Source organism: Pyrgilauda ruficollis, unplaced genomic scaffold (assembly GCF_017590135.1).
Source record: "Pyrgilauda ruficollis isolate IOZ18807 unplaced genomic scaffold, ASM1759013v1 scaffold105, whole genome shotgun sequence".
NCBI classification, from domain to species: Eukaryota; Metazoa; Chordata; class Aves; order Passeriformes; family Passeridae; genus Pyrgilauda; species Pyrgilauda ruficollis.
This window is the reverse complement of record NW_024508656.1, coordinates 1004481-1017546: the sequence shown is the minus strand read 5'-3', so window position 1 is coordinate 1017546 and position 13066 is coordinate 1004481. Positions and strand designations below refer to the sequence as shown.

General features: G+C 50.8%; 1 protein-coding gene across 3 annotated transcripts in view; it reads left to right on the top strand.

The window, feature by feature from the left end:
- Positions 1 to 13066, top strand: part of SIL1 (SIL1 nucleotide exchange factor) — a 91777-nt gene that overhangs the window by 35908 nt on the left and 42803 nt on the right. For all 3 annotated transcript variants that reach the window (XM_041470048.1, XM_041470056.1, XM_041470065.1), the window contains one exon: positions 12090 to 12210. In XM_041470048.1, the coding sequence (XP_041325982.1) occupies positions 12090 to 12210 (121 nt within the window). The remainder of the gene's footprint in view (positions 1 to 12089; positions 12211 to 13066) is intronic.

The window sequence follows — 13066 nt, the reverse complement described above, 5'->3', positions numbered from 1 at the left end:
ACACAAACTTGTGCCTGTTCATTTAATTGGAGTTTGGTTTTCAGTCAGCCACAGGGGTCGTGTAAGGCTTGTGGGGTCTCCTCTTTTGTGTTGCCTTTGCAGAGTTCTTCTGCCCTGGCTTCTCAGGCAGCTTTGTGTTCTGTGTTGTAGGAGCAAAAGAAGTCATTGTCCTAGCTTTGTGTGGGGTGGTCATAATGGACCTTCAGCTTCAAGCACTGACCTTGGCCCTTGGGGCAGCTCTGGGGCAGATCTCAGCATTTCAGAGGTGCAGAGTCATTGGATCCCAGAACAGTTTGGGTTGGAAAGAAACCTTAAAGCTCATCCAATTCCAACCCCCTGCCATGGCAGGCACCTCCCACTGTCCCAGGCTGCTCCGAGCCCTTTCCAGCCTGGCCTTAGACACTGCCAGGCATCCAGGGGCAGCCACAGCTGCTCTGGGCACCCTGTGCCAGGGCCTGCCCACCCTCCCAGGGAACAATTCCTTACCAATGTCCCATCCATCCCTGCCCTCTGGCAGTGGGAGCCATTCCCTGTCCACTCCAGGCACCTGTAAAAGTCCAAGTCTCAATGAAGTAATACAGAAGCCCAGACTGTGTTGGTAACTGCTGTAAAGCTGGATTTCCAGACAGAGGCTCTTGGAGCACATCAGCACGGATGGCACAATCTGTGTGAGAGCTTGTTGGCACCACAGGAACCTGTGAGGAGTGACAGAACTGTGGCCAGCACGAGTGCTCCAAAATGCTTCCACGGCTCCAGGTGGGCTGTACAAGGGAAGAGCTCTGTGTGTGTGGGCACAGTCCTTCCCAGCTCTGCATGCCCTGGCACTGGCTCCACATCTGCCTGGGGCTGTGGCTGTGCCAACAGGCGCTCTGGAGTGGGCTGGGTGTACACAAACCTCTGCTTGCTGGGTTGGGCTGTTTGCTCCTCAGCTTATCCTGGACAAGCTCCTGCACCTTCAGACATGGAGGCTACATCTGGCTTCTGAGGAATTGGTTATTGCAGTTTGTCTGTCCGTGCTGGGGGACCAGGACAAACACTGGCACAGGAGCTGGTCCTGTGTCCCCAGGATAGCAGGGCTTGGTGGTGGCAGCGCTGGCAGGGGACACGGCAGCCCAGCCCTGGCATGGGCTGCCGTGCATAACAATGGGCAGGCTCTGACCTTGCCGCTGGAACTCACTTAGAAATTCTGTTGATGTTCTGGAAACAAAAATATAATTCAGGCCACCTTCTCCTCCAAGCTGACCCTGAGAATCTGGGAGAAGAGCTACTGAATAATTAGGGGCTTTTTTTTTTTCCTCCCCCTTTTTGCTGGAGTTACTGCTCAGTGTTGAACTGTGCTCTAAAGTGCCATTAGTTCCCTTGAACTTACTGCTCTGAGTGTACTTAGCATTAATATAATTACGTAACTTGCAGTCTCATTAATCACCAGGGGCTGCGGCACATCCTTGTTGTGCTGTTTTGTGGGTGGCTTGGCTGGTGGGAACCCCCTGGCCAGGGGTGGAGGCTGTGGCTGGAGCATTCCCCCTCTGCTTCTGTGCCTGGTTTAGCTGAGCTTTGTGTGTCTCACCCTGCAGGACCTGGAGTGTTTGCCACCACTGCCATGATTGCAGCCTTGCTGCCGCAGAGGAGAAAAGGGAAAGGTGGGTTTGTCCCAAGGGAGTTTGGCTGGACCACATCCCTGCTGCTGTCCCTGTGATTTGGGTCTGTGGGGTTCCAAAATGCAGAGCCCAGCCTCATGGCTTTGCAGTGAACACCCAGAGCCTGAGCTCTTGTGCAGGGTCTGTGCAGGGCTGTTTGATGATGCTGTGCCTCTGTCTCTGTGGCAGAGCTCTCAGCCTTCCTGGCAATGTAAATTCTCCTGGCTGCATGCTAAAATTACACTGAGTTATTGATTTATCTTTGAGAGGATTTCCTTCCCGAGGGACATTTCTGGCTGTTGTAGTGATTTAGTTCTTCTGCAAGTGCAGAATCCGTGGCAGAGCAGAGCCACCCTCCTGCCCTCGAGCCTGCAGCTCAGGGTCGTGCTCCCTCAGGCTTCCTTTGCAAGCTGATTTCTGTTCCAAGGCTGGGACAAGGTCACATCACTATTCTTTCTGTGTAACAACTGCAAATGAAAGGGCATTTTCAACTTTCCACTGCAGAAGCTGCAAGTTTGGGACAAACCTTTGTGCCGTGGCACCAGCATTATCTTGGGCATGACTCAAACCCAGCTCCAAGGCTGGCACGTGGGGCGTGTGGAGCCATGCCAACCTTAACACACTCGGACTCCTGGGGACATTTTAGTTCCTCAGAGTGGGGTATGATGGGAGCAGGAGCATGCTAACACTTCTCTCCTAAAGCTGCAGGGTACAGCCTCTCTTTTCTTTGTTTTCTATTGACTCACCATGGCGTGTCCCTAAAAAACAGGCCAGGCAAGTTCCTGCTGGTGGTCCTGAGGAAGCCAAGCCAGTTCTCTTCTTCTGTCACCAGTTTTCTCCCCTTGGCCCTGAATTCCCACCCCACTAGCTGTGGCTCAGCTGGTGAGCCCCATCAGTAGAAGGACCTGACCGTTCAGGACATGGCCAAATGTTTCATCTACTTTGTGACTGGAAAATGCCCAGCTCTGTGTTCTTGGGTGCCCATTTGAAGCATGTCCCTGTGGATTCCTGTATCTAACCCCACAGTGGATTTGGCACCAATCTCAGCTGCACACTGATAAAATGTGAGGCTGCTCGTGCATGTGGTGTTATAAAACAGCATCCACCAATTAGGCCCAGGGAGAACGTCAATTTATTTTCCTGTGAACCAAGTGTGGCACAGCTCCTTCCTTTCGTAGTGATCTATCTGTGAGATAAAACACATCTTTAGTGTCTATCTTAAATACTGCAGTGTTGACAAGTTCTCTTGACAGAAATTAGGCTAATGTCCCTTACGACTGCGTTAGCTGTAGAAACAAGGCTTTAAATTGAAGCTTTGCAAAGCGTGCTCTCCAAGGCATCTCCTTATTCCAGCTTTTATTATCCAAATTTGTTCTCACTCTGCCTTGGCAGCGGGGCTGGCAGGCAGCTCTTCCCATCCATCCTGCTTGTCTCGCAGCCAGGCTGGTGGGACCAGCACCTTCCAGGGCTGGACTGGGCAGCATTGGCCAAACACTGCGAAGCCGTGCCCTCGGGACCAGGGACGCTCCGGGCTCGGGGGACACCGGTGCTGGGACATGGGTGAGGGGAGCCAGCTGACACACATCGAGCAGAGATGGGATCCAAGGCAGTCAGCTGCACGCCCTGACAGCAGCACAGCGTGTCCTGAAACGCTCCCACTGGAGCTGGAGCTGGGAGAAGGGAGTTTGTGTCGTACACGTCTCATCCTTGCAATTTCAGCAGTGAGTTACAGACTCAGAAGCTGAGGACAGGAAAAGAGAGGTCTGAGGCCTGGTCATGAATGTCCCTTCTTGAGCTTCTCAGCCCTCCCTTGGAAAATAGTTTCCTTTTTTGCTCCTTTACCCTTCTCAAGTTGAGCCCTTTTAGCCTTTAACTCCTCGTTTCCAACACAGATTAACCATGGCCATTTTAAACCTTCTGATTCTCACACTGGTTTTGGTCCTGATGGATTATCCCTCTCTATTGTGTCCTTTCTGTGCCTTCACATTGCCAGGTTCTTTGGTGGCCATCTTCTGAGTCCCTGAGAGAGGAGAAGAGGCTCTCTGAGAGTGACAGATGTGGGAGTCATGATGGTTGATGATGTTCTGGAGGTGCTAACCTCCATCATAGTAAAGAAGCCTCTCTCAAAAGGTATTAAATGCCTAAAATTTCACATAATTAATATCATCCTCAGTTCCTTTTGTCAGGTTCTCAATTCTCCTGGTCAGCTGCTTTGTCCTTCTCTGCCTACATCCTGCATTGATCTTCTCTGAATGTCGCCAAGCCTTCAGCATCCCAGATGGGCTCTCTGGAGTAACAAATAGACCTGAGGAATGACAATTATTGAATGGATTGTAGCATTGGCTTGGGGATAAATAATGTAGTGAGTTGGAGAGGGTTTAAAACTGGCTTTTGTAAGTAAGCTTCTCATGGATGTTGACTTGGGGACGTGGTGAGACAAAGGTCGCTGCAGTGTCTCTGCAGTCTGGTGTGCCATTTGAGAGATGAAATATCAGAGTGTGGCTGGATACCTTTGGTCTCTCTGTTTCTTCTGCTCGGACCTTTGTGGGATTAAACTCTCTAAACTGCTGCAGTTCACAGACTTCAAGCCCAGTATCAGAAGAAAATATAAATCAAGTGCCTCGTATTAAATCCTGAGCACATGGCTCCTGCTGCACCCGGGGCTGTGGTAACTCACTGCAGTGCCTGCTTTGAAACTGGGGAGAAGGGTTTGCTGGGAAAGTGAAAACATGTTGTGCCCACTCTGCAAAAGGACAACCCTTCTTCCTGCCCTGTGGTTATTTTTTTCCTGGTGTGTTTGCTGCTGTTGCACTGCAAGGCAGAGCAGCCCTCCCATGAGGGAGGTGGGAGGGCAGAGCACTTGGAGGAGCTCTTTGCCACAGGAAGCATCTCCCTCCTGCAGCAGCAGCAGCAGTAGATACACCAGCAGGTGCTGCAGCAGTGCCTCCATCAGAGGCACTGTATTTCCCTCTCGAGCCCTCCTGTCACCCCTTCCTTCCCTGAGATCCCTCCTCCCCAGGCACCTTGCTGGCCTCCACCTTCTCTTCCATCACTTCCAGACTTCTCAGGGGGCCCAGGCACCTCATGGGAGGGCCACACTGTGCCCTGTGTGTGGCAGCCACCCCTCCTGTCCTCGTGGCTCCCCTGCACAAGAGGGATGAGGTCTGGTGTGTGTTCAGCAGGCTGAGCTCTGAGCACGAGGCTGGGCCCGTCTTCATCATCGTCACCTTGGCTGCCAGTGAGGGTGGGCAGCAATCACAGGGACCCACTCTAGCACTGCCAGCCCGAGCCCTGCCTGTCCCCACGGCCCTGCCTGTCCCAGGGGCTCGCCTGCCCCTCCTTCCCTCTTGCTGCAGGAGGTGCAGAAGCCAAGTGGATTTGGCAGGCAGTGAGGAGGGAGCACAGCCCAGCCTCATGGGTGCCTCTGTTTGAATAGCAGCGTTCAGAGCACTCAGCACTGGCTGATCAGTTGGGAGAACATAAATCCCAGTGCCAAAGGACAGCCCTGGCTCAGGGAAAAGGGCCAGTTGTGAGCACTGTCCAGCCCAATGTCCAAATGGAAGGGTGCTTTCACATCTCTAATCAAGGGTTACTTAGTGGAGAGCCCCTTCCTTGTGAGGCTTTGTTCTCTGCTAGCTGTGGATTGAATCACGGGAGGAGGGATTGGATTCTGGCATCACTTTAAAAACATTTTCATTTTGTTTGCTGAGGGGAACAAATTACAGAGAAGACCTCTCAGCACTGTGACAAAAGAGTGCCTCTAAAACCCTTTTCAGCCAAACAAGTATTTGAGCTGAAGGCCTGATGGATGGTGCTTAGAGATGTGGTTATTGCAGCAAGTTGGCATTAAAAATCACAGGGTACAAGAAAGTTCTCCCAAGGGTTACTGTGGGGAGTGTCTCCCTGTATTCCTGGTGTGAGGAGCCTTATCACCCTGAGTCCCCCCAGTGAGCTCTGTGGCATCAGCCACAGGATAGCAGTAGCACAGCAAGCACCAGTGGGTCACTTCTGTCTTTCTAAATGAGAAACTGCAATGGGATCAGCCCTTTCGGGGTGGCATCACTGTGGCAGGAGAGCTGGAACTGCATGATCTTTAAGGTCCCTTCCAACCAAACCATTCCATAATTCTTTTCCTGCCCCTGTTCAAGTGGGGTTGTAGTCCAGCAGAAAGCAGTGCTGCTGCTTTGGGACCTGTGAAGAGGCAGGAATACACCTGCTGTTGGGATATATAAGAACAGGGTGGCTTTGGAGCTCTCCCAGGAATGACTTTGCTGCCAGCAGCAGTGCTGAGTGTTGAACAGGGGACAGATTCACCCTTGACAGGATTGAAAGTATTTCAGATGGCTTCTGTCCCTGCTCCACTGCAGCACAGAACAAAATAAGTGTTGGAGAAGATGTCATAGTTAGACATCACCGTTCTGCCAGGTCGATTTCCAGGATGTTTTTTAACATAGCTTGGAATGTCACAAAAAGGTTTGTCAGATAAACTAACCAACTGAAGTTCTTACATGAGACTTCCTTGGTTTTGTTGAGGTGCTTTGAGCTCTTCATTCAGCCTCTCAACAACTCATCCCATTCAGGCCTTTCTGGAAGAGCCTCTGCAACATCTGTGGCTGGGGGATCAGGCCCTGCCTGCTCCCAATGTGTCTGGGTGTGGAATCCTTTGAATCCCTCAGGGCAATTCCCAGGGCCTTGCCCTGGAAGGATATACTATAGAGTCTTCACCTAGGCTGAAACAGAAGACTTCCCCATGGAGCCTTGCACAACACTATGAACCACCCCAGTTCCTTTCCCCATATGTCCCAAATTCTGGTCGTTTCTCCTTTCCCTGTTCCCTCATTGGTTGTGGTATCCCTGGTGGCAGGCTCCGTGTCTTCCCTCGAGAGCGATGCCCTTCGCCCTGCCCTTTGTGCTGCCCTGGTGCCTTTTGGACCATTGGCCACTGACCCCTGCACAACCTTGTGCACACCACATGGCCAGGTCTTTGTCCCTGGTTCCCCTTTGGCATGCTGGAATAAACCTTGTCTGGAATTCATCATACAAAAGGCCCTTCTGCCTCTTGTGGCTGAGCTGGCCATGGTGAGTGTGGTGTGTGGACTTGACTGCTTTCCCTGAATGTTTACCCAAGCACATTTTCCACAGGAGATGCTTACTGGGGAAAAGGTAGCAGCAACCACCATCTAAACCCCCATGTTGCTACATCTGGGTGCCCTGGGAGGCAGAAGGAAGCAGCAGTGCCAATTGTTTGCTCATGCTGTAAGGACAAAACTCCTTTCTTAGGGTTTCCTCTGCAATCCCAGGAAGAGAAGGACATCCCTGTCCTTGTCAGCCCTCTGGGCAATGATCAGACAGAACAGCAGTGATGAAACCAGGCTGGCACCAGCAGGGCTGGTCACTCACAGGCAGAGGCAGCCAGCTCCTCCAGCCTGAGCGGGGCAGCGCCTGGGAGAGGTGGCACCATGGCACTGGGCATGGTGCATCACCCCAGGGGTTCGTCAGAGCTCATGCTTAGGGAACCCTTTATGAATATGGACAGCAGACAGTTATTTTATAAAAGAGTTTTCTCTATAATTAATTGCAGTAGGTAACAGAGCCCCTGCTGTTACTGGTTACCTGAGAAATCAAGAGGCAGTGACCAGGCTGGTGCTTCTCTGAGGAGATGCTGCACTCAACAGGCAGCTGTGGCTTCCCAGCAGTGCAGTTGGGAGGAAGAGCTGCCCAGGGAGTGGATTTGTAAAGCATTTCTTCCAGCATCACAGGAGTTTGTACTTGGGATGTGCACACAGGTGTCTGAGCTTCCTCCCTGCCCGAGGTGGGGAATGCTGGGGTGCTTCCAGTGCTGTGAAACCTCTCCACTAGCTATCAGGAGGAGGTGACATAGAGCATATTAATGACATTTTCTAGTGGCACTTAATTTGGAGGAGCAGTGAGTGCCAGACACTGAACTAATGCAAAAGGCTGGAGCTGAGTGAAAAAAGGACAGAAAGAAATAAAATGAGATTCAGACTCCAGGACTCTTCTCATCAGCAATCCATCTCTTTCTTACCTGTGTTTGCTACATGTCTTCCTTTTGTGTGTAAAAATGTTCTGTTTTGAAGTAACAAACAATCTGCAGAGTGGTAGGAATTGCCTTTGTAGGAAAGAAAGGAAAAAAAACCCGGCAGGCTTTGCTGGTTCCTTGCTCAGCAGCTCTAACCAGAGCCTGGGGTCAGGGTGTGAGCTGAGCCCCCCAGACTGGGCCTGGCTCCTCTGTTTTCCTCCAAGCACCCTGGTGTGGGACATCCCATCCACCCAGGCACAGCTGGAGTCAGGCACAGTGTCCCCTGTGTGCCACCAGCATGGGATGCCCCAGCCTCAGCCAGTTCCCCAGCCCTGGCACTGGTGGCTCCTGGAGCAAGGGACACAGATGTGGGGAGCTCTGCTGCTCCCTGGGGTTTGTCTCCTGGTAGTTTTTAATCATTATTTTATTAAGGGAGAAGGTGTGGTGCCATCAGATAACTTACTATGGATGCTCTGCCAGTGTGATTATTTCAGTACTGCAGCACTGCTGGTGTGTTTTGCTGGAACATTCACATATTGATTCCAGATTCCTTTGTTGCCTGTACTAGAAAGAAAGTCCCTTTTCCCTCCCTTTGTGGAGAGAAACAAAGAATAAAGGAAGGTAGATGTTATCTGAGGCTTGCTCACATACCAAGGTAATTTTTGAGAGCTGCAGAGCCACTTACTGACTCATAACTGGGGCTTGTTTTCAAACCCTTGGTAGATTTTTGAATTCTCTTACAATGGCAAACAAGGATGCTCACTTGGGGACAAGCCAGGGATCTGCCTCAGTGAGCTGGATCACCTTGGTTCTGCTTGCTCCAGCCCTCCCTGGGGACATTCCTCTGCCAAGGGGGACAGGATAGTGCTGCAAGGGGAGAGTCTCCTGTCCCTCTTTGGCTCCTCTTGATGGGCAGTCAGTGGCTGGCAGCTTTGTCCAAGGGGTGGGATGGGATGGGATGGGATGGGATGGGGGGTGGCACGGGATTAACTTTAAGGTTTCTTTCCAACCAAACCATTCTGTGATGCTGTGATCTTATTTTTTAATCAATTTTAATTTATTTTAGTTGTGGTTAAAAAATCCCAAGAGTGGGATATTTTTTAAGTGGTAAGAGTTCCAAACTAATTGTGGGGGCAAGAGTTTGCTGCTTCCCCCTTCACAGCTGGAGCCCTTCTGGCACATTTGTGGAGGGAATTTCACAGCTATTTATACTCACTGGGTAGTTGATTTAGAGCTGGGAAATTAACTAGAATGGAAACTCTTCCTTCCCTTTATGAGGAGCAAGGGATGAGGTCTGGCAGCTGTAGGATTTGCAGCTCTCAAGGAAGAGGGACAATCCAATAACACATCTATGCAGTGCCTACCTGTGGATACACATCTTTTATTTGTCTGAGGTGTCAAGGAGAAAAAATGTTACAAAATGGCTTAAATGAAAATGTGATTTTGTATTTTTTTAATTGAGTTTCATTTCCCAAATGCAACTTAATGCAAACAATAAGTAAAAAATTAATTTCTCTTGGGAAAAAGCTATTAACAGAATGGTTTCTGTTTTAGCAGCATGTGAAGCTGTGTAATTGCTTACACATGTATTGCTCCAGTGTGTGCTCCCAGTTGTTGAATAGTATCAAATTATAGGAATCAAAGAGAATCAACTATTTTTAAGGGAAATGTCTAGAAGCTACATACTGAAACATGATTAAAATTCAGGATTTCCAGCTTACTCATCTAAATCAGGAATTTTAATCACATTATTCAAGTCAACCCACCCTCAAACACACTTTTGACTTCAAAATACCCCAAACTAAATAAGACAGAAGACCTTCCTTGAACAGCTGTAACATTTTTAAGTGTCAATGTCAATCTTTTTGTTGAAAACAGAGATGTTTTTCATGGTTTATTTATTAAAGCAGCGTGTTTGTCCTGCTGTGCCATGAACCTGGGCTGCTGTGCAGAGTGGCCAGGGGAAATCCCTGGAGCACCAAGAGCTGCTGAAACCTATCAGGGCTGCAAGTTTTGCTCTGGGGTTTGGATGCTCCTGGTTAAATCCCATTCAGTGTGCCAAGCAGGAGCAGGAAGGGTTTGTGCCTTGGCTGATGCAGCCTCTGGGATTTGGCTGTACTGGGGGTGCAGCTCGTGAGCACCAGGCGTGGGTTTGGTTTTATTTCCTGCTTGCTGATGTGACAGATGAGTAATGCCATGGTTGACTCTCACAATTAAAAGGGAAATGTTAAGAGAAGTGCTCCCAGAGCTGTAATATTTTCTCTATTCAGTCTTCTGTTGTATTTTTGATAAGGTTTTAATAAACCTTTTAAATTTTTGGAAGTGAGTAGCATCTCTCACACTGAGAATAGGAACGGGAGGGCTGGGTCCCCCAGGCCTTCTGGACCTGCTCCTGTGCTTTTCCTTGGGGTGATTCCCTCCATGGGATTCCATCCACCTCCTTCCTCTCCCCTGGCAGGCCAGTGTGGCTGGATGCAGCTGGAGCTGTGCTGTGCTCCCTGTCAGAGGCCTTTCCTGGCTGAGTGACAGCCCAGAGCTGCCACAGCCACTGCTGGGGCTGTGACCTGGCCTGCCCAGCGCTGGTGGCACGGCCAGGAGAGCTCTGGGCTTTGGGGGGAGGCAGCCAGCTGGGTCCTGGCTGTGCCCCAGCGCCTCGGTGTCTGCGGAGGAGGGGCTTGTCCTTTTGCCTCCTGTTCAGCATGCGATGGCATTTCATCCTACAGCAGCTTGGCCTGGAAGGGACCTTAAAGCTCACCTTGTTCCACCTCCCTGCTGTGGGCAGGGACAACTCCCACTGGAGCACGTTAACATTGGCTGTGTTTTCCTTGCTGGCAGAGCCCTGTCCCAGTGTTGTCCGAGCCAGGAACAGGAGATGTGGTGTTGCCCTTTTCATGGAGATCCTACAAACTCCTTTCTGACCAGCACTCCACCACCAGCAAGGGGCACAGATTTGTGATGGCACCAAATTCCTGCAGAGCCCAGCTTCTCAGCGTGGGAGGATGCTGCCACAGATAGACAGAGATTAAAGGTCCTGTGTATCACAAGTTTAAGGAGCAGGAGGAGGTTGGGATCTGTCCATGGAAAGGATTCCAAGTGTGGAGGAGGTGCAACTAACCTGTCCTCCCCTAGTTTAAAATGGGGAGATAATCACACCTGTCCTCTCACATATCCAACCAATGCAACTTCCAGTGTACAGGACTGATGGAGAGAAAGAGAGTCTACCAGAAATGCAAACCCTGTTTTAATAGGAAATCCTCCAAGATGTATTTCCCTGCATTTTCTAAATGCATTTATACCTATTGGATGACTACAGGCTTTGAAATGTTTCTGACTGAATTGTGACAAACATCCTGGTATTACATAGGATGCACCAGGTCCTTTGATCAGGGAAATGTCTCTTTGGTCTTGAACAGGGAGGGATCATCCCAGTTGTTCCCAAGACCAGAGCTTTTTGTCTGTGAGTACATGTATTTATTGTACAAAATAATTACCTTTGTCTTCACTTCCCTTTGGTAGTGAAGGAACAGCTGTCTCCTGCAAGCTGTTACTCTATCTCAGGTACCTTTTTAGGTAAAAGGAAGAGAGAAGGGAAAGGCTGAATTGAGAATCCTTCTCAGGAGGGAGGAGGGTGAGCAGCTGTGGTCTGTCTGTCCATCTGTGAACAGCTCTATGGTTGCTCAGCTGCAACCTCACTGTCCTGTGCAGGCAGGATTCCTGCATTAAGAGAAGAAGAAATGCTATCAAGAAGTAGCAACCAAATATTGCCTCCTCTTCACCCCACTACTGGGCTGGCCACTGAGATGTGTTTGTGGTGAACTGGTAAAAACCACTCTGAATTTCCTATCTTTTCTGCATTTAAAACCGAAGCTTAATGTATTCTGTGTATTTTTGTTAGCAGATAGTAGTGATCATAAATTCCTTTTAATACAGTATTTCCACACCAGCACAGCCTTGATGTGCAGCATACCTGGCTGTACTCTGTGGAATGCTTTAATTTCCCTCTCGCAGCTGCATTTTATTCTGTCTGCCCCAGTCAGCAACAATTCCCCTTTCTCCATGTGGCCGCCAAATCCACACCTGGTATGGAGTTTTAGTGCTCTCCTAGGACCTGGGCCAGAAGGGAGGAAGGATACAGTATCTGCTGGGCTCATGATTCCACCTCCACTGTGGATCAGAGCCAGCCTGGCAGCACAGGAACACATTTGGTGGCTTGGGGTGGCACTTCTGGGAGGGAAAAGAAGCACTCTAGGAGTGCTGCTGAGTGGGAGGGGGGTCAGTGGTGGATACCCCACTACTCACTGTGTGGCACGGGGAGCAGCTACTCCCAAGGGGGAGCATGTGCCATCAGCTCCCAGTCCCTACCAAAGCTGGAGCAGTGCAGTACTCTGAAATAATGTGACCTTTGTTTGCAGGTCAAGCTGTTCCTGCAGGGTCACACGTGCGGCTGAACCTGCAGACAGGAGAGAGAGAAGCCAAGCTCCCAGACAGAGAAAAGGGAGAAAGTGACACGAGAGAAAAGAGAAGAAGGAAAAGGTACAGACATGGCAGGCTTTGGGTTGGGTGGCCTGTGGTTTTCCTGCCTTTTATTACAGGCCAGGCTCTCTGGTGCACTCAGTGACTGCCTCTTGCTGAGACTTTGTTGCTGCGTTAGGAGCTCAGCAGTGCTGAAAGCAGAGCCCTGTCCTTTGGGTTCCCTTTGGGATGGCAGTGGAGGTGCCCTCAGTGCACATTCAGGGCCACCTTCGTGGCTTCTCGTGCCCCGACACCACAAGGAAATTGGCACCGTGGCTTCTTTGAATGAGGTTTAGTCCTTTGAAATATCTGCAGCAACTGGTGTGAAACGGCTTTCTGAGCCTGCTCCTTGGGATCAGCTGTGAGGGGCTGAGGGCTGGCGTGAGCCCGGTGCTGTGTGCCACTGGGAGCAGTCCCACAGGCTCACGTGCACACCAGGCACTGCCAGAGGCCCTGGAGAACACACCTGCCCTGCAGCCACCTTTGTAAAGGTGCTGTAAACATCAGCTGGTGCTGACTTTTCCCTTGGGACCCTTGGTTTAGTTGCTATGGGGAATTTCTTTCTTGAAACATGTGGGATTTGCCACTGCCACCTGTGATGGGGATTCTTGGGGAGTGTGGGGCTTTGGGAACAGCTGCCCGGGCAGGGGCTGAGCTCGGGGCCCTTTTGGGCCCACGGTCCCCATCACCAGCACCCACAGGGCCCAAAGCCCCCTGCCCCCTGCCCAGCACATCCTGCCCTTTCCGTCCTGCTGTCACCCGAGTGGGGGACAGGAGCCAGTGGCCGCTGCCAGCAGTAGGAATGCGGGCAGGGTGAGGATCACCCGGCTTGGCTTTTGTCTCTTGAGCAATGCGGGCACAGGGCAGTGCAGAGCAG